Raw genomic sequence first — 25934 nt, 5'->3', positions numbered from 1 at the left:
GTCTACGACCTGTATCACTTCTGGCTTTCCTCCAACAATACGCTGACAGGCCGTTATATAACTGAAATATTGTTCGAAGCTGCGTTAAATGCACATCATTCACCCATAGGAGTTAAAGACACGTACTATTTTTATGAAATGAAAAAAATCCTTACATTTCACATTTATCGTCATGACTGCACGTACAGGTGTCATCCCCTTCTGGCCATTGTCAGCATAGCAGTACAGTTCCCCTCTGTCAGACTTGGACACGTTCAGTGCAGTAAACGTCGCTCCAGTGGTGAGCAGCCCGTTGTGGAGCCATGTGAATGTTGTCACCGACGGGTTGGCGTCGTCAACTACACACAACACGTGAACGTCTCCTCCAACAGCAACCTCAACAGTGTCTGGCTCCAAGTGGATTCTAGGAGGATCTGAGGACATATAGAACCTGTGTTCTAAGAGTGTGATCATGAGTTGAACGCCATGTTTTGAACAGTTACATCACGACATGTCAGGTTGATGTGGGAGTATGGCCAGAAGTGGTGATAGATGTAAGACGTTTACCACTTTGGCGAAACGCTCGAGCACGAGTATGGTGCTGACAAAACGAGAAACACAGCGCTACTCAGCGATAATAAGCGGTGCTATTTCCTGTTTGATTGGATTAAGGTAAGGATATGTATCATTCCACTAGGGATCGGGTGGGGGAGTCGCATTGATATTTAGTTGCATTTTTCCCAAGGGGTCAGAGGTCGTATACAATGCATCTCGACATTATTACTGACTTACATACAATGCATCTCGACATTATTACTGACTTACATACAATGCATCTCGACATTACTACAGACTTACACACAATGCATCTCGACATTACTACTGACTTACATACCATGCATCTCGACATGACTACTGACTTACACACAATGCATCTCGACATTACTACTGACTTACACACAATGCATCTCGACATTAGTACTGACTTACACACAATGCATCTTGACATTAGTACTGACTTACACACAATGCATCTTGACATTACTACTGACTTACACACAATGCATCTCGACATTACTCCTGACTTACACACAATGCATCTCGACATTACTCCCGACTTACACACAATGCATCTTGACATTACTACTAACTTACATACAACGCATCTTGACATTACTACTGACTTACATACAATGCATCTCAACATTACTACTGACTTACATACAATGCATCTCAACATTACTACTGACTTACATACAATGCATCTCGACATTACTACTGACTTACATACAACGCATCTTGACATTACTACTGACTTACATACAACGCATCTTGACATTACTACTGACTTACATACAATGCATCTCAACATTACTACTGACTTACATACAATGCATCTCGACATTACTACTGACTTACACACAATGCATCTCGACATTACTACTAACTTACATACAACGCATCTTGACATTACTACTGACTTACACACAATGCATCTCGACATTACAGTTAAAAATCAACATTTTATGAGCAAGTATAACTTACATAAGACGTTGATATAAGTGGAAGCACGCTTATTCTTAAAGCTGCAGGTTAAATTTCCAGAATCAGATTTCGAGGTGATGGTTTTCCGAAAGACTTGGCCACTATAGTATTGCGTGTTGTAAATCCATATAAAGGGTGACACAGGAGGGGTAGTTGTACTGCTGTCCACCACACATTTAACACTGATATCTTGACCACGGGGCACATTGAGGAGGTTCCCTGTTGGCTCTAGGTGAATCTGGTTACACTCTGAAAAGTAAACAGAATGTTTCAAAGCAAACTGTACTAAAACAATGTTTTCACTCTTTCACAAGTGATATCACGCTTTAGCTGGACATCAATTTGTCACTGATGTGTCAAATTTGGAAATGTCCTCCACATGCCTATCATGAACCTTGTAAAGTTTTACTGAGGTCTGAAGTGACTAAGTGAGTGAGTTTGGCTTGACGCCGCTTTTGGCAATTTTGCAGCAATATCACGGCGGGGGACATTAGAAATGAGTTTCGCTAATTGTTCCCATGTGTGGAATCGAACCCGGGTCTTCGGCGTAACTATCGATAGCTTTAATCACTAGGCTACACCACTGCCCCCTGGATTGTTTTGATCCTGAACTGTGTAACCCTGGTCAAATAACTTTTGAGCGTTGTATTTATGACGCTTTTTGAAATCTTCGTAGAGAAAGCATGCTCGATTGCACATCAAAAGTTGTGAAATGTAGACACTAAAGGCTGAAGCTGCTGGAATGTTGCTCGACATAAAAAGAAAGTTTTCTTTTGGAAAGTTCAAGTCATACCTCTTGTCATAAATCTTGTGGATATGTTTTGTCCCCCTCTTTATGCATACATCTAAATATGACACAAGATAAGGTTGTTTCGGTGGTCTCCTTTATTTCTAGGTCAGAAGGGTAAAGCTGTGGAAGGGAACTGGCTATTTGACCATTATCAACCGATAGCAAATAATCCATGTACCTGAAGCTAACGTGGGTGCAATAGTATAATAATATTTGACATGGCATAAACGTTTTCCCCATTATGCTGCCATGTTATGAATCGATTCATTCGATGTGCAGTTTAAGGCATGTATCAATATACGTTTTATGAGTATTGATTGTATTCACATGTATATTGTTTTAGCTTTAACGACAGCTCCTTGAATCTACTATTTCGTGATTTAGATATTGGTTGAAAGGGCTTCAATGGAGCCAACCTAAGCTGACCCGTCCCCCTTGTGGCGTATTTTTGCCTATCGTAATTAAAAGAAAACAACATGTCAGAGTCTAATGCCCTGTTGAATAGCCTTACAAAATGAACGTTTGACGATTCAAACTGTCACATTGTATGTGTGAAGTGTGCCTTGTGAATGCTTTGAAATCGTGAACGACTACTTACTTCACATCTTCTTTTCTTGTAAACCTGATTTTTGTGAGATTGCACATAACGCGGATATCTCACCCATGGAACACTTGATCCCGACAGCTGAGGTGGATGAGCAGCTGGTGTCATTCCAAGGATAGTGTAGACACTCGTTCAGTGACGGCTCTGTACCCAGACACTGGACTCTGTCCAGAACCATCGGCCGCGGTGAGGTGACGTTCACGGGTATCACACTCGAGTGTTTGCTGGATAGATAACATTGAAGAATCTGTCAGTGTAACTTCATCTGCACTCATATTATCTGGACACATTCCTCAAACATATCACACATGTAGGTGAGAGTGATGCAAATACCATAGCAACAATGTGGACGAGGGACTAGGATCCACGCTGTGATGCCCAGTCAAGGTATGGATGGTGTACGGAGTGCCAACTGTCAGACTGAGACACTGACACATCGGGTACCCATTAGCTGTGAACTTGATATACATTATAACATGTGAGGTATCAGACGGAAGCTTAACATGGTATCGTTGAAGTACATGAATATAACCTGCTAGGACTGCCAACTGACACGAGCCAAGTGCTTTAACAGACTCGGGAACGTCAGGGTTGTTGGATTAGAGCTACGTTCATGTAAAATATACTGAACAGCATTGAAAACGCACCACCATGAAAATGGATGTAATTTTATCCGGGCTTAAGTCATATGAAAATATATAAGTGAATGAGTAATATGGAATCATGGAAAACGTGTTTTGTTTCACGGGAAGCATGCAGAATAGGGCTATAAAAGATAGGCTTTTAAAAGCCACATCACTTTTTGCTGCAGACGTAAAGGGTACTGACACAAGAAATGCCAAGATTAACAGCAGAGGAACGTGAACATGCCTTGGGCATGCTTCAAGTTGGTACGTCAGGTAGAGTCGTTGCACAACGGTTTCAATGCCATCATTCAACAGTCCTCAGGCTACTGAGCAAATACCAGCAGACAAGAACCACCAGAGATCGACCCCGTCCGGGTCAACGTTGATCAGTGCTGACACCGTACGTCGACGTCTCCGCTCAGCAGGACTACGTGCTCGACGTCCATATGTTGGACCTACACTCACTGATCGACACCGTAATGAACGTCTGCGTTGGGCCAAAAGGCATCGTCATTGGAGATTGCGGCAGTGGCATGGTGTGCTGTTCTCAAATGAGTCCCGTTATCATTTACGGAATGCTGACGGTCGACTGCGAGTGTGGCGTCGACGTGGAGAACGTTACCACAATGACTGCGTTGTACAGTCAGATCAATGGGGGGGGGGGGGGGGGGGGGGGGGGGAGTGTCATGGTGTGGGGCGGCATCAGTAATAACCATCGAACAGAGCTCCATGTTTGTCGTGGAAGAGTTAATGCCCTTTACTACAGGAATAACATATTGGCAAATCACGTCACCCCATTCTTTCATCAGCACAAGGATATGCACACTTTCCAACAAGATAATGCAAGAGCGCACACAGCACGTGTTTCAACACGGTACCTAGCGAACAATAATGTGCCTCTGCTTCCATGGCCAGCCCTGTCACCCGATCTATCGCCAATTGAACATCTATGGGATTACCTGGGTCAACGCCTCTCACGTCGTCCGCAAGTACAGAACCTGAGACAACTTGAAGATACACTACGTCAAGAGTGGAATGCCCCAGATGACTATTCGCAGACTTATTCGATCAATGAGAAGACGTTGCATGGCCTGTGTTGCTGTCAATGGCGGACATACCTCGTATTGACTTTCCATTTTAACCCTATGTGTCTTCCTTACACTGATGACGTAATTGTAATTACTGTGTGGTATTCCTGTTTCCTTTGTCGTCTTTCTTAATAATCCGTCTGTTCTAATCAAAATCGGTCATTGCTCAAGTGTTTTTTGTAATATTTCAAGATTTATTGCTAGTGCGTTTTCAATGCTGTTCAGTATATATACCTGTAAATGTGTAGTGATCATTTTCTAAATTAATTCAACTGGATGAGTTGCGACACATATTAAATATAATCTTGGGTACAATTAACATCACAAAGTCGTCATGAGAGTAAACAGAGCATATTCGGACGGGAACATTCGAAGGCTTAGATTCGAAGTGGAATGGCTAACAAACATGTGCTAAGAATAAAGTAAGATCAGGCTGATTGACTTAGCACAAGTGGATCGTCTGAAATGTTGCTACTCATCTGCTTACGCGAGGTATCCCAGCATCCTACATACAACAGTAGCTTCCTTGACATTGAAGCCAGAGTTACAGACTCGCCCCCACTGTTGCTTGTAATACAGCTCCAGGGTCCCTTGTGCCGGCTGCTTAGTGGTGGAGACTAGTCGAGCAGCTGTGAAACCTGATTTCAACATGCAACAACATTTATCAGCAAGAATTCCAGAATATATGCCGGCCGAGATGACATGGAGACAACTGAAGTATTGATGTCTCAAAGAAGTGAGATTGACATAGAGGGTCACGATGACATGGCCGTAATAAGCGTAGCCGCGTTGGTCAGGCACATCGATCACTGGTTTGTCTGATCCAAATTGTTTACAGGCGCCGTGACATAGCTGGAATAATGATGTTTAACAACATTCACTCACTGATGTTCAGAGGGACATGGAATTATGATCGGATAATTATTCTTAACATTAGTGCTGGATTAAAACGAACAAATAATTATCTATAAATAGCAAAATGTTCTTTAAGACTAATGCGCCTGCCTTCTGCAAAAGAAAAACATTCCACGGCAACAGCTTCATCGTTTCCACAATCAGTCCTTCCCCACGCTCCATGCTTGCAGTCCTGCAGATGGGTATTCTTCATGCTACATTTGACGTCGTCTAACCACATGGTCATTGGACTCAGGGGGGCCATTTCGTTCTTCACTCTTCCACCTCTGTAGATAAAACAATAGATGTTGTCGTCTCGACATATGTATATCTTAAAGGCAGTGTACAGATGTATTCTAGTGTGAGTTAATAAGTATACAAATGGGCTTAAAGGGGATAGTCTCAATATAATTCTTAATATTGTGAAGTCAGGGTCCGCCCAAACACGTTGTTATCCAATCAAAGAACATATCGGAAATCCAAATTTAAAATGATTTAAGGAGAAATTATGTTCTGTGAACACTTGTTAACAGTATACATGTAGTTCTTATCCTGACCGTACCATATTCAACCGAATTGTGTGGGTTCTCCCAAAATGTAGCTTTGGCCAATGCTGTCATTTCACAACTTTTGATGCAAAATTGAACATGTTCTTCCGACGATGATTTCAAAAACCTCATACAACTCTTGCTCAAAAGTTGTTTGATCAGCGTTACTGTATCCAAGGCTTTCAAGGGGTTTTATGGTGGACGTTTGGAGGGATTTCCAAATTTGACGCATCAGTGACAAAAATGCTGTCTCGTGCAAGTGCCTATTTTGACTTGTCCCCACGATTTTTCAGGTGAACATTTGAGTTGGATTCGCATGTGTTTGTGACGGGTGCCACTGGTATGGCAGGATACGTACATTATTTCGCTAACACCTTGCATTATTACTGTTTGATAGTGATTCATAAACACATGCTTCTGATAGGATCGAAATCGCGCAATCCACTTTATGATTATGGAAATGGTTTTGTCGCTTTTCTTTATAAACTACCGGGCAAAAGAAAGTTTTCACTTTAAAAATAGTTGTATAAAAAGCAAAAAAGCTGGTACAGGTTTGAACCCCCGCAGAAAACATTCGCCCAAATGCAACATGACCACAACCACAACGCAGGTTTTCGAACGCAGCTTTCCAAATCATGCATTGTTGAAAACATGCAAAACGGGATTTTGAGACATTGGTCCAAATGCACGTGCGTGATTGTGGCATGAATACCGACGTTGGACAGAGCAGACATTCAGTAAGCAAAAAAACCACCAAGAATATGCCGAGACTTACACAAGCGCAACAAGACAGAGCGATCGGTATGGCCAATATGGGGGCTACTCAACGTCAGATAGCCAGAACCCTCAACTGCTCCCAGACCACCATCAGCAAGTTGATAATCCGCTACCAACAGACATGACAGACTCAAGACCGGCCAAGATCGGGAAGACTGAGAGTGACAACACCGGCCGAAGATCGCTACATCCGGCAGATTCTCCTCCGAAACAGATGTGTGACGGCGACGTCAACAGCGGCAACAGCACTAGGGCATGCACTCAGCAGACGAACAGTCCTTTGACGACTTCGTACGGCTGGTATACGAGCCTACCGACCCTTCCGTGGAATGGCCTTGACCCGTCTACACCGTCAACGCAGACTGCTATGGGCACGAACTGTACGTCGGTGGCAGCGACCTCACTGGGCGAGAGTGCTCTTTACAGATGAAAGTCGGTTCTGTCTGTTCAGGAACGATGGCAGAGTTCGAGTTTTTCGACGAAGGGGAGAGCCACTGGCGCCAAACTGCATTAGAGAAGTTCACCCGTTTGTAGGTGGAGGGGTCATGGTATTGGGTGGCATTTGTTGCCAGATTACAACACGGCTGGTTATCATCCGAGGAAACCTGAATGCTCAGCGATACAGGGATGAAGTGTTGAGACCTGTTGTGTTGCCCTTTATTCAACATCAGCCAAGAGGATTAATTTTGCAACAAGACAACGCAAGGCCTCACACCGCCCGATTTGTGCAAGACCACCTGAACAACGTTAACGTCAACGTATTGCCCTGGCCACCTTGTTCTCCAGACATTAACCCCATTGAACATCTCTGGGATCATCTTGATCGTTAGCTGAGACAACATGTACCGCCTCCAGCCAACCGACAGGAACTTGAACAGACTCTATTGAACTTATATATGGAACAGGATCCCTGTTGACGTTATCAGCCGACCGACGACGTCAATGAGGAGGCGTGTGTTTGCGTGCATGGATGCCCAGGGTGGTCACACACACTATTGATGACGTGTTACCTGACTACTGTGTCATTAATGGACTCTTCATGCACTTTTTCAATAAACTCTGATTTGTGTAATTTTTCATTTGGACCCCTTGACTCTTTCTTTGTGTATTGCGGAGAATGCAATATCGGCATTACAATGCATTTTCATTCTAATTCATGGAAAACGATTTCTGTTTATAAATTAATCATCATAAATCTCACATATGCCTTTGTTTTTGGTGTTTGGTCAAGTGAAGTCGGTAGAAACTTTCTTTTGCCCGGTAGTTAGTTCTCTTCATTGTCGTTACTAAAACTACGACTTGAATGCCCGCACCACTCGTGCACTTTAGATGAATACAACTTCGAAATCCTTGAATTGTTAACACAATGACACATATCAGATGGAGTGTTAATACTAGAAAATATATTATTTTTCATTTGCAAGTTTCTTTTATCCAAATAATATCCTTATCGGTGCATAGACGAGAGGCCGGTAACGATCCGGACGAGAATAGGTCTTCAGCAACCAATGCTTGACGAAAGAGGCGACTCACGGGATCGGATGGTCGTGCATATCATCCTATCCCAAATGCATGGGTCGATGCTCATAATGTCAATTACTGGTTTGTCTGACCGCCGTCAAATAGCTGGAATATTACTGAGTGTGGCGTTAAACAGACAAACAAACAAACACATCACAGACGAGTGTTAATCTCCTACTCACTGATAACCAAGCGCCCGGCACACAACAGAAGCCTCGACTTGACCAAATCCGTCATCACACACAGTTCCCCAGCTGCCCGAGTGATGCACCTGCAGCAAGCCGCTGCTGTAACCCGGAGTCAACTTCATGCTGATGCTACCTGTATCATTCAGGAGGAACTTTCACGAAATGTGGTTATGATTGATGACGAGAGGTTAGAGAACGAGCCGACAGAAAAATGACAATATGATCATAACCTTTAACAATATTTGTATCACACTACATTTGTTCTGAATCACCATACCGCTCAAAGTGCAAGTGCACGTCCCCGAATTCGTGGATATAACCAACGTAGTAACCATGTACGATTTTCGTACGTTAAACTTACGTTTCGTACAACACAAAAACCTGACATGCTGTGATATAACAGAAGTGCTTTTTGAAGCAGCGTTAACCAGTCTCACACACACGTGTATGTCTTCATGTTCTAGTGGTATGACTGCAAAAAACACAAACCCATCCTCCGATTTCTACCACATGACGATTAACACGTGAACAGCCGAGTTAGAAATTATCTCCAGCAACCCATGCTTGTCCTAAGATACGACTTAAGGGATCGGGTGGTCAGGCTCGCTGACTTGGTTGATGTATGTCATCTTATCCTCATTGCGGACATCGACGATCAAGATGTAAACCACTGGATTGTCTGGTCAAGACTCGATTATTTACAGATTGGCGTCGTAGAGCTGGAGTTTTACGTTAACAACAAGCAAACAGACCATGACGATTATGGTTGATTATTACACACCCATACAATCATGTATGGAAGACTTACGTTCATCACATATGATGCCAACGTCTTCATCGTGACTGCAGTCGTGAGCACCCCACGGTCTGTGTGTGCAGCTACTCAGCATCACTTCAGAACCATTGCATCTGACATCATCAAGCCAGATCTTCCCAGTTCCATAACCAAACGTTGGAATTGCTTTGGGCTTAAATCCACTATGACTGGTCAAGAGAAGTTAGGCAACAAATAGATATATATTATGTATAAAAAGGTGAGATTCACTAGTGTATAGTAGCACATATATAAAGAAAGTAACAAAACATCACACGTCACGAATTGCTCTATATGTGTCAGAGAGAGAAAGAGAGAGAGACAGAGAGAGAGAGAGACACACACACACACAGAGAGACACACAGAGAGAGAGAGAGAGAGAGAGAGACACAGAGAGACACAGAGAGAGAGAGAGACAGAGAGAGACACACACAGAGAGACACACAGAGAGAGAGAGAGACAGAGACAGAGAGAGACACAGAGAGAGAGAGAGAGAGAGAGAGAGAGAGAGAGAGAGAGAGAGAGTAATTGAACACCTCCGAGTCTCATTAGGCCAAAACTAATTAACGGACATGACGTTGTAACGTATATTTACTGATGTCATGTCACCAGTGTAAGGTGCGAACTTACTATCGTCCCAGCTGTCGGCACACAATAATAGCTTCTGCATTGTCAAAGTCATCGTCGCAAACTGTCCCCCACTGCCCGTCGTAGTATACCTCCAGCCGACCCACACCGTTGTCCAGTGGGGACACAAGCCGCACCAGCTGACCATCCCCTGCAGGTATACGGACAGTGTCATGGAAACAGTATCGACATATCACCCACCATTGTTACAAATTGTAACAAGAGTTTGCCACTAACGTGGCTATATCCCCCGCCCATGTTGCAGAATTAATGACATAATTAAATCTAAACAAACCCTAACCTTTTTTAACCGAGGTGGAACTTGTCATGGAAATTGTAAAAAAAAGAAGAGTTTGGAACCTAAGTCCATCTTGTTGCCATGGAAACGTAAAAATTTAAAATTTTTAAAATTTCTAAATAGCAATAGGCTTCAGTTCAGCATGTACCTGACAGACCTGCAAAGTTTGATGAAAAAATATTGAACGGTTGATGAGTTATGCTCCGGAAACGAACCCTACCCTCACAGAACCTAAGTCCATCTTCTTGCCATGGAAACGTAAAAAATATAAATTTCTAATACTTCTAAATAGCAAAAGGCATCAGTTCAGCATGTACCTGACAGACCTGCAAAGTTTGATGAAAACATATTGAACGGTTTATGAGTTATGCTCCGGAAACGAAACGTGACGAACGGACGGAGCCCGTTTCTATATCCCCCGCCAACTTTGTTGGGCGGGGGATATCAAGGTTCGTGGCGTGTTTCACCGAACAATAATTGACAATGCTGTTATAGGGGCGGAACCCTTCCGTAATCTGAACTGAACGTTTATTTACACTCAGGCCGCTCAGTTGTACAAACATATTTCATAATACATATACATATAAATATAAAAGAGCTACAAAACATCACTGCCGAGCCTGCATGCATGCATATACAGATTCACTTGGGTAACAAAGTATGTACAATTCTGAGAGGAGAGAGGAGAGAGTTACTAAATAGGTTTAAACAAAGACATGACGATTTTACCAAATTTGGACAATTTTCTCAATGTCCCTAAAGATGGACAAATACACAAATACTAGTAATGGAATTCATCACCTATGTCAGATAGTTTCCAAAGTGGACATTTTATTTCGGTTAAAGGTATTTTTTTTCTCCCAGTTTCAATAGGTCGATTATGGTTACAAGTTCGATACTTAAGTAACACAGGCCAAACATTTTCCTGTTGGATGTTGAAGTAATATTTAAAATTTAGACAATCATTGTTTTAGGATGCTATACATTGGGCCTTTAGAAGACTTATCTCTTGCACTTTTATCCAACACTGTAGGTTAATGTCATTTAACTTTTCAGGGACTAAATGTTTTAGAAAAGTAGGACTTTTTTAAATTTCGTGAAAAACTGATTTCATTTAAAGTTTAAAAAAAAAAATGAATAAAGATTCACTATCTGGTAGGTTTTCATCGCCAGACCGTCTTTGTTTAAGAAGTTTCTAAAATGAACGAGGATAATTTCTTTCAACATTATATAATTTGTTTTATTTTTTTAATGCATATTTGTTAAATTTAATGAATGCAGGTTTTTAAATTTTTAGTTGCCTTAACCAGTTGTTTTTTTATTTTGGAAGCATGGCTACTTTTGAATATCTCTTGGCTTCAAAGCATTTTCCAATGTTTACCAAACCATATTTTAGAGCGCTTGTGTAATGTTGATTTTCTCTTACACTTTTTAACAAATCCGAACACTTTACCAGCATTATGAAGAGGCACATCACTTATTTTGTCATTTACGTTTGTTATAACATCAATCGGGTTACAATAATCAGCACAAAGTAACTCATATTCAATGGATTGTATAATCTCTGTCAATAAAGTCGCCATATTCCGCAGCAAGCGTCCTGTCGTTCTCTGGGCTGTTTCTGTTTGTGGTACAGTAATAGGTGAGGTCTGAGAACAATGGTACAAAATCAAGGACCTCGAAATCTACTGTTGTTGGGAAATATTAGCACCCGCTACAGGATTAGTCAACCAAGCTTTCTTCGTGACATGTAATTTTGCCAACTCGGCCATTGAAAATGTATATAATAGTTTCTTTTAACATTAATCAACCAGCAAATAACCATGTGATGTTGGATTCCCCCAGTCCTGATTTGACCTTATATCAGCATATTGTAGTAACAATGCTAATATTTTAGTTTTTAACATCATTCATATAATCAACCAAATGGCTAGGGAGTATATCTTCGTTGATAGAGCTTGAGTTTGTTGTTATAAAATCGGACAAAGTACGCGTACGTGTCCTTGAATTGAAGTCACCAATGATAAAAACACTATTGTTGCCATTTCCTCGTAACATTACGAGATTTCATTATGTAGTTTTGGAAATGTTTCGTCAGAGTAATATGGTGAACCCTCTGTTGAAATACATGAAATACCAATAGAGACATCTCCATCACAAGATACGTTTAACATTTCATGGGAAGCGAGAAACCATATTGCATATTCTGAAGATTCAAATATTCTATGAAAGCACTTCACTTATTCATGTGTGATAGATACCGCCTGATGTCCTAACGAACACAACAAAACTGATATTACTGGAATATTGCTAAAAGCGGCGTAAAACATACTCACTCACTCTTCCCCACGACTACTCATCCCATTGTCCACGCCCCCATGTCACTTTCTAAAACCCATAACAAACCTAGCGCCGTGCAATGAACGAAATCACATCTTACAGCAACCCTTGGTTGTTCTATCTCTTCAATAACTTGTTGTGTTGCAGTAGATAACACATTCACAATGCCGTTTTCCCCTCTTTAAAGTCCGTCTTAATGTGAAAGTCATTATTTTAACCGATGTGTCAAACTAAACAAATAACAAACAGATATACATACCATTTACACAGGCCAGGAGAACCAAACAGAAGCATGCCCTCTGTGCCATGATGACTCCACACCTAAAACAGCAACAGCGAAGACGCTTGTCATCATTTAAGTACCATTTCCATCTATTCTGTATTATATAGTATGCCCAAGCGGAATTGACATGTCTTAAACCTAATTTGTGACAACAATAATAAATGTACGCATTATGTTTTTATTGATATATTTACTGATTGATTTCTTATTAATTTTAATTTTAGATATTCTAAAACTTTTATTGACACCACTTAATTGATCCACTTCTTCGATTTTGTATCGCACTAAATTGGAGTTTCGATTCGTGATAAAACTATCGATCACTTGATATTCCTACTGAATCAAAACATTGCTACCAAGAATGTACACTTATGTTACAAATACATGTGTACAGTTCGATATCACAGCTTACTCTGTGTCCGTGATTACAGAATAAACTGAGTGATATATTCGAATTTTCTTGTCAAATATCATGTTTATCTCATCTTGCGACCTGTTCTATTTACCATCTATTTCGCCATCTTGGAAGCTAGTCATACCATGTGTAACCTACAATAACAAGTAACCGTTCACATAAATGTGACAAAAATGGTAAGTAAGGCTTTATGCGACATCCGACTGGCAGTACTCTATAAACGATAGTCAATATTTTGGAGCTTCAGAAAAATAAAAGCGACAAAACATGTTCTATAATATGCTCTGTTTCGCAGTTGGGATCGCGTGGGGGATACATTTGATATTGAGTATTCAGCCATAGGGTATAAACACCATCCCCAAGAAATGTAAAATGACGGGGTTTAAAAAAGCACCGAGGAGCACAAGAAACCATACCTCATGTGTTTGATATTCAATATGAAATTATCTTTAGTTAGCAACATGATTATCCCCCCAAAAAACTGTACTGGCACTTTGTCAGCACTCAATAGTTCTACACGGTTAGAATTTTTAAAATGTAATGTATTAAAGGCTTTTAAAATTTTAATTTTGCACTATATATTCAGATGGGCATGACAGACATCTTATGTATGAAAATCAATAAATTATCATTTTGTTCGGGACAAATTTACAACATTTCAAACATGGTAAGGGTTAAGTGGTTGCAAATTCATTTCTTACGTATACCCCGGTCTATATTAAACCAATTTATTTTTACACAAAATTACCTAGCCACAGATTACTATTTACAAACTGTTGCACGAATGAATAAAAATAGATATAATGTAATTTAACAACAGTTCTTTCAATTTGCAATTACAGGAAAAAAACCTCGCTATGCTTTCTTTTGCCCCTCTCACTCTACGCCCATTGAAAATAAATCCCTTTGGACCCAACAAGTACTCCCTTATCTTTGAGAGGACCAGAGTACCGCTGTTACAAAAGCATACCGAGTTTTTATCCGTAAGACAAGCGTTAAATTGCATGAGAGAAAAAGTATAGACTAAGAAAGTAAGAAAGTAAAGGAGACTGCGAATGAATGAACGAATGAAATAAAGGGAGATGAGACTCGGACATGTTCAATTTTACTCCATTTATTTACTTTTTGCTCATTCATTCATTATCAAACAGAATAACAACACATACATTATCAAACATTACAACAACACATACATTATCAAACTGTACACCAGAACATACATTATCATCCTTGGTGTGCAAGGGAAAGCTTGGTATATCATACGTCAGTCGTATCACGAATCTACAGCATGTGTCAGATATGCCGGCGAGACAAGTAGAACGTTCACAATCGGAAAAGGTGTAGGAGAAGGACGTGTCTTATCTGCCTAGATGTTCCTTGTGTCTATTAACGAGCTTATAATCCGCCTATAATGCAAGCAAAAACTGTGTCCTAGTGTTTAAAGGTGTAAACAAAATCAACAAACAATGTTCTTTTAGACTAGGTAACCATATACTGGAAATGAAATCCAACACAAAAATGCAGGTTCCATTATCAATACTCATTTAGAATCCGAAAAGACCAGGGGAGCTTGCGCCAAGGCGAGACAGAATTTGAATTCCCTGAGAGATATTGGACTAAGAGCAAGTTGTCTGAACCCAGTCTGCTGTATGAACATATGCCGTAGAGTAATAATTCCATGTGACTTCTATGCGTGTGAACTGTTGTCAAATATGTCCAAGACAAAACACAATGGAATTGAAAAACTCCAGGGCTACTTTGCACGTAATATACAATTTTTTTATGCAAGATCTCCGACCGTTGCAACTATTCAGACGCTGGGGTTGTGGACTATGACAGCTGTGATTGACAAAATAAAGCTGATGCTCCTTGGGAGGATGTGTAGAAGCAACCACAGATATGCCCCGAAAAAAGTGTTCTATTTCAAGTGTGCTCAATATATAACAGGCAGTGACAAAAGTAAGTATGTAACACATGCTCTACTCAATGTGGCAAAGAATTTTGAATTATGGACCACAATATATAGTTCACTTTATGAAAACTAACCAGTTTCCATCCACGGATGTGTGGAACAAAACCATACAGACGAAAATAACAGAACTTGAAACTGCTTATTGGCACACGAGTCACCCTAAATTAAGCTTGTACCTCATAGACTGTGGAATGTGTGCATTTTGTACAATATACCAACCAGACATATGTATGCACTTGTGAAGCTGGGAACACTACCAATAACACCTGGACAGTGTTTAATGTGTGATGATGAGTGCGATGACATAATAAAGCACCAACTGCTATGTTGTACAGCTTTAGCTGATGCAAGGAACACCCTCTATGATCATCTATTTGACACTTTAAACCTCGAACAATACATGTGTATTGAGGACTGTGAAGATGACGAAGTAAAACTTGTGTCATTACTAGGTGGTTTAAACCCTATTGTAGAGGTTATGAGCCTTGACAGCTGGGCTGAATTCATATCTTCTGTATCACGAGATATAAACTCCTGGAACCTGCTATCAATGGTCTATTTCAGTATATGGTCGATAGTATATCTCATACCAGGACCAAAACATGTAAATATTTAGTATTGCCAATTTCTCTGCATAATGTTCTTGTAAATATGCTGTGTTAACATGATTCCAAATGTATATCACTCTCCGAAATTAATGGAAGAAATAGAGATAATTCATTCATTCATTCATTCATTCATTCATTCATTCATTCATTCATTCATTCATTCATTCATTCATTCATTCTTCATTCATTCATTCATTCATTCATTCATTCTTCATTCATTATCATTATTCATTATTAGCTAACAGAAGAACAACACATATATTATCAAACAGAAGAACAACACATACATCACCAAACAATGGAGCAACACATACATCAACAAACAGTACACTAACATATACATTATCGAACATTTATTGAAAACATTTGAACTGGTTACAGGTAGCTGATAATATGTCGTCTGTTCCTATATGAATCCAGAAATGTGTACGCGAAACAAATTTTTACTGCACTGGATTCCATCGTCGGTGCCTGTGCATACAACATGCAGTACAAAGACACATGTGCTGCATCTCGTTACATACTAAGTATACGGTTTCAATTCAGTGTATCTCTAAGTTTACATATACTTTCAAATATATCACATTCTATGAAAATATATATCTTAAAACGGTTGTAAACAATGCAAATAAATGTGTTTTACCTTCCACGGTCGTTACTAGTTAGAAACCCTGTGTATCACACCGGTGTGAACTTGGGACAGTTGGGACAGATATCAAGAGTAAATGTCGATTACTGGGACTATAAACTATCGATTATTAGGACTATAAAATATCGCGGATCTGAGCTTATAACTAATCTTCTCAAAGGTTAATCAATTTCAATTATTTGTATTGGATTTTATACACAGCACATGTACTAGACTGTCACGTTTATGCAGCTCAATATTGGAGCAGTTAAATGCAGATTCCCATAAGTCGGCATATGTGCAAACCGCACACCATACAATACCTTCAAAGATATAAGCGAAGTGTGCGTGTCTGTGTGTGTAAGTGTGTGTGTATCTGTGTATATGTGTGTGTCTGTGTGTATGTCTCTGCGTGTAGGCGTCAGATCTGATGAGTAATGATATCTCACAATTTCGATTGTTCCTTCACGGGTTCGAATCCAAGATTCGTCCTGTTTATGTTTCTTAGTTTGCAAGCACCAATCCGTGCTCACAATGTGCTCACTAAATTCTCTCACAACTGCCTGGTGGTTTCTGTACATTTTAGCTAATTGCTCCATTTTAAATCTGTTCAGTACCAACAAGAATCTTATCTACATGATAAAGTTGTCCAGAAAGGGACACTTTAATAAACAATTTTTCTCTCACGAAAGTGGTCAAACTTCTAAGATCCGCATTACTCCTTCGACGACATCAAACCGACACGCAGTGATATACACAACTGAAATATTATTTTAAGCAGCTTCAAACTCAACCCAATAACCCTCTATTGATCTTTCACATTGGAGCATGCGGACACTTGGTCTCAGTATAAGCGCCACTTCAGAGAAGATTGTTATCCTTTCAATTGTGTTTAGTTGTTGCAGTACTTCACGGGATGCAAGTCAATCGATGGAGACTACGTGGTCGAGGAGTTCATATTGCCTGGTGTGATGCTCGGGGTTATTGTTATCTAATAATGATTCACTCACTTGAAATCATTTGATTGTGGAACGTTAACAATCCTTAGGACAGCTTGGGGTATTATTGACGAATCCCTTGAAATAGGTGAAATTACTACTTTCTAATATACAGTCACAAAGGTAATACCCAAAGCATATCAAAAATGTATTTAGAGCTTGGGGAAACGTTCTGCGCACACTTCGGCTTGTATGCACTTGGACTCCCAGTCTTGAATAAATTTATTTTTGAAAACCAAAAGTTTGTGCTAAATAGTGTGTGCACAGGACATGGCATGACCAGCCGATTGATAGAATCGGGCCCATTCTACCGCCCGTCTGCGCAAAGTTAGGGTCGAAGTGGTGTGTTGGACTAAGGAGCACTATTGCCGGCTCCGTCGCCCTCAACCACCAGAATCCCTTCCTCTGCCGACACAGGGTCGCAGCCCACGGCAAACAGGCAGCCAACTTTGGTCGCCTTTTACGACCAGCAATGGGGTGCTGAGGACACATTCTTGTTTTTATTACCCACGTGGTGAAGATACAGGTGGTAAGATACTAAATCCGTACGTCACACGTGTGTCGTACAAGGTTGACCTTGTTTTATTCGTTTTGATTGGATAACCGTGACCTCTGTCACACCGGGACTATTTTTTTCATTTATAAAAAATCGCGAGACATCATTCATTTTGCAACTACAAGACAGAACTGAAGAAATTAATAATGAGAACGAGAGATATTTACAAACACTTTATTAAACAAAACAAAATAGTCACACGCATCAAATTCGGTTTGCATTCTATATAAGTTATGCATAGAGCTTCTACAGACGTTATATCCATTTTAAGACTACGGATCATATAGATCGAGGGTCCTCCATGAGCGTGACGCACCCGACCACTTTCGCAACTTTCAATTTGATTTAACGTAAAGATAAGCGTGGTGAAATGAAGTCTGTTTAACTATCCGGACAGATATCTAGACTCACTTGGGATGATCCGGTTGTGCCATCAGTGTCCCCTTCGAAGCGTATTTTTGTGGCGCTGTTTCGGGAGGTGTTGTTCATGAATGAACGTACACGACTGCACGACCAGATACAAATCTTTCGAAAAATCCGTGGAAGTGTGCCTAACTTCTGATTTTGTGGCCCCAAACATCCCAAATGTGAACAATAACATTCCCTTTCTCTAGCGGTAAAAAGCTGTGAGTAGACCACGGTTGTCTTTTCTTATTCCGGTGGTGACCTTGCCCTTCGATCGTTCGAAGCTGTCACTGACATGCAAGCAGACTTGATTGTTGATTTTCACGTCTTCAGTATAGGGTGGTTCAGTTAACATGAATGTCTTTGGCGAACACTCTGATTTCCCTCTTCCAAAATAGTACGAACATGATATAAATTCAGCTGATAGATCAAGGAAACCGAATCATTTTGATTGCACAGACGGGACACTGGCAATGCGAGTGACCGACTGTTGGTTCGTTATTCAAAGGGCGGCGCTTATGTGACTTTTCAAATTTTAGGTGTCCTTCGTGCTAACAACATGGCGCTTGAATTACCATAAGTTAAAGAATTTCTCCCAAAAAGATCTTGAGCGTCGGTGCTGTTTTCTTTGCAAACACAACTGCAGGCGCATGTTGTTAATGCGTATGCATAGAAATGTCAACAATGCCCATATTTGGGCATATATCAATATTCATACGCAACCAGATTTTGCAACCGGTTTCAGTTTGGTCTGTCAACAAACGAAAGTTTTTTATGTATTTACACTTAAATACATATTTAACGTGGGAAATAAATAAAATACCACACTCATTTCGCTTTCGCTCGGTCAGATACCATAGAAAGTCCACGAGTTTCGTAAAAATGGTATCTAACGAGAATGAGTGTAGTATTCTCTATATCTTCCCCGGGTCCGCACGGGGAGAAACGTCATAGAACCAGATGACGTCACTATTGAACGTGACGTCACCTATCCCTATCCTATGTGGTCACCTAACAACGGGCGTGATAAAGCAATATGAGGGCATTATCAAGTTACAGTGGCCCGCTCCTTTTTGATAACACACGGGCGGTTCTAATGATAATGATTCTATCCATTTTAGCTATAATATCGTATGAAACATACTTTGTTGGCCATACGTTCACGAATTTTGCGAGGCATGTTTCTTATCAGACATCCAGTGTGGCTTGATTAAGTCTGTCCGACTCATTTTGAAACGCTGCACTTTGACGTTGACGTACGCGATGAGGTCCTACACACAACCTGTAGGTGAAAGGCCAGGACTCATTGCTGGCCATAGAAGCGTAACGATGTGGTGCTGCTTGTCACCTTGTCACTGGGTCGTTACTTTGCTCGTGTCACAGTCTTGTGACCTCTCCGCTCCCCGACTTTATTTCCGATTTCGCTCGGCAAAGTCCGGCGCTCGTTGTTGCACGGTGTCATCACATTCTGTGTTAGGGAATTAGTGGCCCGACTATTATATTCTCTTGTGATCTCTAATGGCACACTCCTACCATGTCCTGACTTCATGTATGTTATCACTTAAATATTCACTACATTATTCTTATATTGAAAACGTTTTGTAACTATGATTTTCAAACATTAGGAGAATATATGTGTACACTCAGATGTATTTCTCATGTATTTATGATCATGTTGGCCTCCTCAATAACTGTACATAGTTTGTTGTAAATCTATAATGATACCATGGGATAGCTTGTGTTCAGAGCTTTATTGTGATACTTACATCTTCAATATGGATATAGTAGTTAGTTTGCTAGTCGTGTTCTCGTCATGTTTTGAAACACATGTTGGCTTAGCGCCCAAGTCTGTTATATTCCCCGGCGACCCAGGAGAGATCGCCTTCTCATAGGTCCGCGCTCAGTGTATTTAAACTTCTGTCTGATCTTGTGTCTCTACGCCCAGGCTTCGTCATCGTTTACTACGATTGAGTCGCTACTGGGTGGTCACGTTCGAAACTCAGGTTTCGTTACAGGGCTCTGTTGATCTAAGTTCTGACTTACTCTGGTTGCATTGAGCTAACGTAATTGCTAGTGTTTCCAATACTCACCTTTTCCAGTAATCCGTGGAAGTCCAACTTTCCCGTGATTGTCTAGCTTTTGGGGAATTTAAGTATTTCCTTGCTCAGTCAACGTGACTGAATCTTCAGTCTATTAGACTAGTTTCATAATCAGACGTTAACGTCTATTTTTATAGTCCAAGTGACCTATGTAAGGGATAGGCGCTCGGTGTTTATTTCTCGTTGTTTAACCCAGCTGAGATTATTCACTCATTAGAGAGTTGAGTTAATTGGTGAGGTGAGGTGCAATGGGGTTTAACGTCGCGTCCAAGATTATAGCGACGTGCATGTACGTGTGTGTGTATGTGTTGCTACTTGTACTTGTCCGGACTGATGCCGATTTATAGTGCCAGCTCACTGAGATACCATGCCGCAGTTTAATATGAATACCCCACTCAGACACAGTATACTGACTCTGAGCCGACCAGTCCTTGTTTTAGCCCCTTAATGCCGAGCGCCAGACAGGGTAACAACAAGTATGATCTTTGAACGTATTTTAGTATCACGCGGCCGGAGATCGAACCCCGGACTTTCCGCTCTCCGGGCGGACGCTCTACCACTTGACTACGGAGGCGATCTGAGTTAGTTGACTCAGGGCTATATCCCTTTAGTTAGACGTCCCATTATTTAGATGTACGAATTTTGTTAGACATTTTTATTTCGGCAAAGAGGGAATATACCTACAGGTGTAATGGATCAGTACTAAATAGATTAAAGTACTGAGTAGGTATAGGGTGTTAGTTGGTCGCAGCCGACTTAATTTGCTTTATGCGCATCTGGTCGGTATCTTGTCAAAGTGTTGTTTTAGCTACACTCATTTTATTGCTGTAATACAGTTTGCTTAGCTAAGCCGCTTGTGTATTTTCTCTGATTTAATTAATCAGTGATCTTTGTGATGGCAGATTGGGTTTATTTTATTCTTTTATTGTTATCTACTAGTACAATTAGCTGTTAACTTATGGGAACTTATTACTACTTTATAACTTATTCTTTTTTAATGACACTCCTGATGATTGGAGCTGATCACTGCTGAAGGTAATGGGTCTCAATCTGAGCCCTTTGCGCATGAGCATTGTGGTCTTGGAATACAAAACGTCGACCATGACGTAATGTAATTGGCACCACAAGTGGAACAAGGATATTTCACTGTAGTACTGACCAGTGACCCTTATATAGTGGACAGCATGTACTTGCGTTCGGCCAGTCACAGTGATGGGGTGCACCATTACTAACCAACCCCCCCCCCCCCCCCCCCCCATATGATCATGCCGTTGAACGTTGACCTACACCACACGTTCATTTCAACGTTTCCACACCCGATTTCGTCAGTGCATTAACCTTAGCCTAGCGACGAGTGTCCCAGTGTTGTTATACTGTGCAGTGACGGCTAGTCCTGGAACAATACGTGGACGTTGTGCCTGCACATTCCATCTGTGGAGACGATTTCTGATCTCTCACCCACACCCCCAGATGCTCTGTGTAGACGATTTCGTATCTTATTCGCAGTTTGAGAACGATTCCTCAAAGTCATAGTTCTGATGAAACGATCGTAGGCTGACGTGGTCACTCTCGGAAGTCCTGAACGACATCGGCAATCAACGTTATACGTCTGTCTAGCCCACATTCTGCGTTTGTGCCACAACACTGTGCCAAGTGCAACCTGCAACATCCCAACTGCATTTGAACATTCGTCACCTTGCAAGCGTCACGTGATTGCTTACACTGTCTTTCTGAATAGTTTGGTTTGTAATTATAATGACATGATAATAAAAATACATGCAGCACATGTGCAGAAAAGCGATCGAAGAAATTATGGTTAAACAGAAGAAACATTCGAAGCAGGTGCCTTGGGGCAGTACGTGGTGCATGTACGTTAGAATGGCGTGGTTGTACGTTTACTTGCACCTATCATGTGCCCAGTTTCATATCATAACAATGAGGGAAATTGAAGAACAAATACGCCATAAGACGAACATTCTCTCCTTGCTTTGAAGATTATCGGTTACACAAAACAAAATGCCAAACGCCTGGTTCGTGATAAAGAGGGAAAAACCTCACTTACTTAATTTTGCTGATAAACCTTTTTGGCACAGTCAAACGTGTTTTCAGTCACTCTGCGTGTACACCCTTACATTCCATTGCTGTTTTACTTCTTGACGTTTTTGTCACGTATCTAGCTCAAGGCTAACGTGGGCATCCCGCATGTCTCCTACCAAAGATACGTGCAATCAGATCTTGAACCTACTTAAGTGCTTAACAACTATTTAATTGTTTTGGTGTTATCTAGACGTGACTATAGTTATCAGATATTCAAAGACCCACATTGACATTAAAAGTAATTTCGATCGCATGCATGCCCAAGCTTTTATCTGTGCTTGGGAGTATTTTTACAAGTTGAATGTTCTGAAAAGCCACTACAACGTCACTGAGGGCAATTATCGTTGAGATACTAACCTAAACTGCAGATGTTTTTGTGGTTGCGGCCCACGATACTATATCACCCTGCTACAGATGTTTTAACGGTTGCGTGGAGTACAGGATGCATAACTGGTCCAATGGGAAAGCTTCCTTTGGACTCCGAATCCAACACAGTTCTCCCAATATCTCACATTATTTGAAACCTCCCAGAAAGTAAATGAGTGATGAAATTATTCTCACCCGAGGACACTGTGGGCTCAATGTTTGTTTATTGTTTAACGCCACCCGCAGCAATATTCCATCCATATGACGGCGGCCTGTAAATAATCGAGCCTGGATCAGGCAATCCAGTGATTGATATTGTGAGCAACGATCCAGGCCATCAGGGTACGATGACACGCTATAAACCAAGTCACAGAGCCTGACCTAATTTATTTGGTCGCCTCCTACAATCATCATAGGTTGCTGGGGACCAATTATTATGCAGAATGTCCACCGCGTGTGGGCTTAATGCTTACATATAAAGTATGGATGAGAATTCATTTGTCAAGAGAGCACATTGTGAAAAGGACGTTACCTACACTGTTTAGTATTAGCTCATTGAATGTCCTGCTGGGGAAAGTGCAGGTTGAAACCTTAATGGTGCAATACCATGAACACAGTCAGCCGCTTCACTCGCAGAGATTCTTGGTGGAAACAGTCCTCCTCCTTAATAGATGAGATTCTTGGTGGAAACAGTCCTCCTCCTTAATAGAAGAGATTCTTGGTGGAAACAGTCCTCCTTAATAGATGAGATTCTTGGTGGAAACAGTCCTCCTCCTTAATAGATGAGACGCTTGGTGGAAACAGTCCTCCTCCTTAATAGATGAGATTCTTGGTGGAAACAGTCCTCCTCCTTAATAGATGAGATTCTTGGTTGAAACAGTCCTCCTCCTTAATAGATGAGATTCTTGGTGGAAACAGTCCTCCTCCTTAATAGATGAGATTCTTGGTGGAAACAGTCCTCCTCCTTAATATATCAGATTCTTGGTTGAAATATGATGAGTGTCTCTTGCGTAACAAATTCAACATATTGCTGTTGCGTTTACTTGATTAAAAAACCCATAAACTCCAAACTTTTTTTGTATGGATCGTCTCCCATACTTTCGTCCTTGTATAAATAATGAGTTGTCTTCGTTCTTTTCACATTTGCATTTTATGGCTACTTTTTTTTCTCTTTCGTGTTTATTCATGTTTCTATTCTTGAGTACATATCTTACCAGTTATATGATGTAGGTTACATCCTTTTGTGACCCAGATCGCCCTATTATCTAAAACTACTTCTTCACATTTCAGCGCTCTGAGACAACCCCAAACCTTCTTACAAATTGACGGGAATATGTATTGCAGATTTGAACAGATAGTTTAGAATCACATGCTATTTCAAGCATTGGTTAACTGTTCACAGGACTTTGCTTCAGCATATTTAGACTTTAAGGAATAATAATATGGCTAAAGACATTAATCAAGGTAAAGTGCACAGAAGAATGCAGCTTATATCGCTGCAATGACATAGGAATACCGTAAGAAATTATGTCATGGTATACAACATACTTGTGATAGAGTATGAAGGAAGGCATATTTGAACAACATGTATTGTCCGTAACGTATCTATTTCTGTTTACAATGTATCTCTTAGAAGATTGAAGTATCCCCGGCTCAGAATGGGCCATGTCCCTGTACAAGCCATGGCGTTGAAGAACATACGAGAAGGAATGAGTTGAAAGCATTGTGAGTTGTACCAAATGAAATAGCATAATAAAACATGTATGTATATATAAAGGCCACATTAGGATATTTTGTAATTGTAAAATAAACTATAGTTGTACCGATGTTATCCTCTTTATTATATTCTTATGTATTTCAGGTATTGCTGGGTGCGCCAGCCAGGCTTCTTGTTGTGCGGAAACCAATACACACTACGTGAACCATGTCTGTCAGTTCTGCCTTGACTGCTGGGGTCGAGGGAACCCACGGCAAAAGAAACCACCTAATCATGCAAGTAAAGATCAATCCTCATCAGACAGCAAGCGTCGAGGTACTAACGTTTTCAGACACTTGTGTTACTGACAATACAATAGGAACAAATTGAGCTGAGTTTCACTTAGTTTCATTTTATCACTGAATTATCATATAATTAGGAGGTTTTACGAAAAGATAAAGCCAAAGGATACAAACGGTATCCGTTGGGTCATTTCCGAATAAATATGCCAATAAGAAAGGTCAGGAACTCTCTACTCTCAGTGTTTACAAACAAACATGGTACCGCCCTTGTTGGCGATCAAGCGGGAATTGACCATCGAGGATCTGGACAAATCACTGGGATTATAGCTCATAGTTCAATTAACAAGTCATTCTTAGTTCAGATCGATGGAAATTATTAGGTCAAACTGAAGGACATCATGAAATGTGAGCAAAGATCTGTGAGATATTGGAAGATTGTTCATTGTGGAGTGTCATTGAAGATGAAAAACATTACTTTTAAATGTCCATTATGTGAAGAATTACGAATTCCTGACATAATTACATTAGGTAATAAAGCTTTAACCTGTTATACGAACTCCCCGTTAAACCCCCCCCCCCCCCCCCCCCCCCCCCCCCCCAACGTGCCAAAGTACAAAGGTGCTGGCATTTGCACCGACACGTCAGTGGAAATAAAACAGTTGTCATATAAAAGGTGCGGGCTGGGCGAAGCCTTTCGGGGTGGGGCCCGGACCGCTGCCTCGACCGCCTCGTGGACCAATTTAGCTTGCGGGTTATCCTTCGGGGTTCCCGCATCGTCTGGCATATATATGTTGTCATGCGTTAATTTTTACAAATTCGGTCACACACATTTCAACCAAAGGTCAAACGCACTGAGGATAGTCTGTGACC

The 25934-nt window shown here is 40.8% G+C and overlaps 2 protein-coding genes across 2 annotated transcripts in view; both read right to left on the bottom strand.

The window, feature by feature from the left end:
- Window positions 1-9535, bottom strand: part of LOC124116195 (B-cell receptor CD22-like) — a 25432-nt gene extending 15897 nt beyond the window's left edge. Inside the window, exons 1-6 of the mRNA XM_048398056.1 lie at window positions 9369-9535; window positions 8555-8693; window positions 5120-5813; window positions 2976-3142; window positions 1525-1773; window positions 156-413 (exon numbers count right to left, since the gene is read on the bottom strand). Of these exons, the coding sequence (XP_048254013.1) occupies window positions 156-413; window positions 1525-1773; window positions 2976-3142; window positions 5120-5283 (838 nt within the window). The 5' untranslated portion in view covers window positions 5284-5813; window positions 8555-8693; window positions 9369-9535. The remainder of the gene's footprint in view (window positions 1-155; window positions 414-1524; window positions 1774-2975; window positions 3143-5119; window positions 5814-8554; window positions 8694-9368) is intronic.
- On the bottom strand, window positions 8551-12947 carry LOC125381416 (neurotrypsin-like). Its single transcript, XM_048397940.1, has 4 exons — window positions 12899-12947; window positions 10005-10152; window positions 9369-9544; window positions 8551-8693 (listed from the first exon to the last, which is right to left on the bottom strand). Exons 1-4 carry the CDS (start codon window positions 12945-12947, stop codon window positions 8551-8553), a joined length of 516 nt encoding a protein of 171 aa, XP_048253897.1.
- Between the last annotated feature and the right edge of the window lie 12987 nt (window positions 12948-25934).

The sequence above is a fragment of the Haliotis rufescens genome, unplaced genomic scaffold (assembly GCF_023055435.1).
Source record: "Haliotis rufescens isolate VD_foot unplaced genomic scaffold, xgHalRufe1.0.p SCAF_18, whole genome shotgun sequence".
Lineage (NCBI taxonomy): Eukaryota > Metazoa > Mollusca > Gastropoda > Lepetellida > Haliotidae > Haliotis > Haliotis rufescens.
This window is presented reverse-complemented; position numbering and strand designations above follow the sequence as displayed.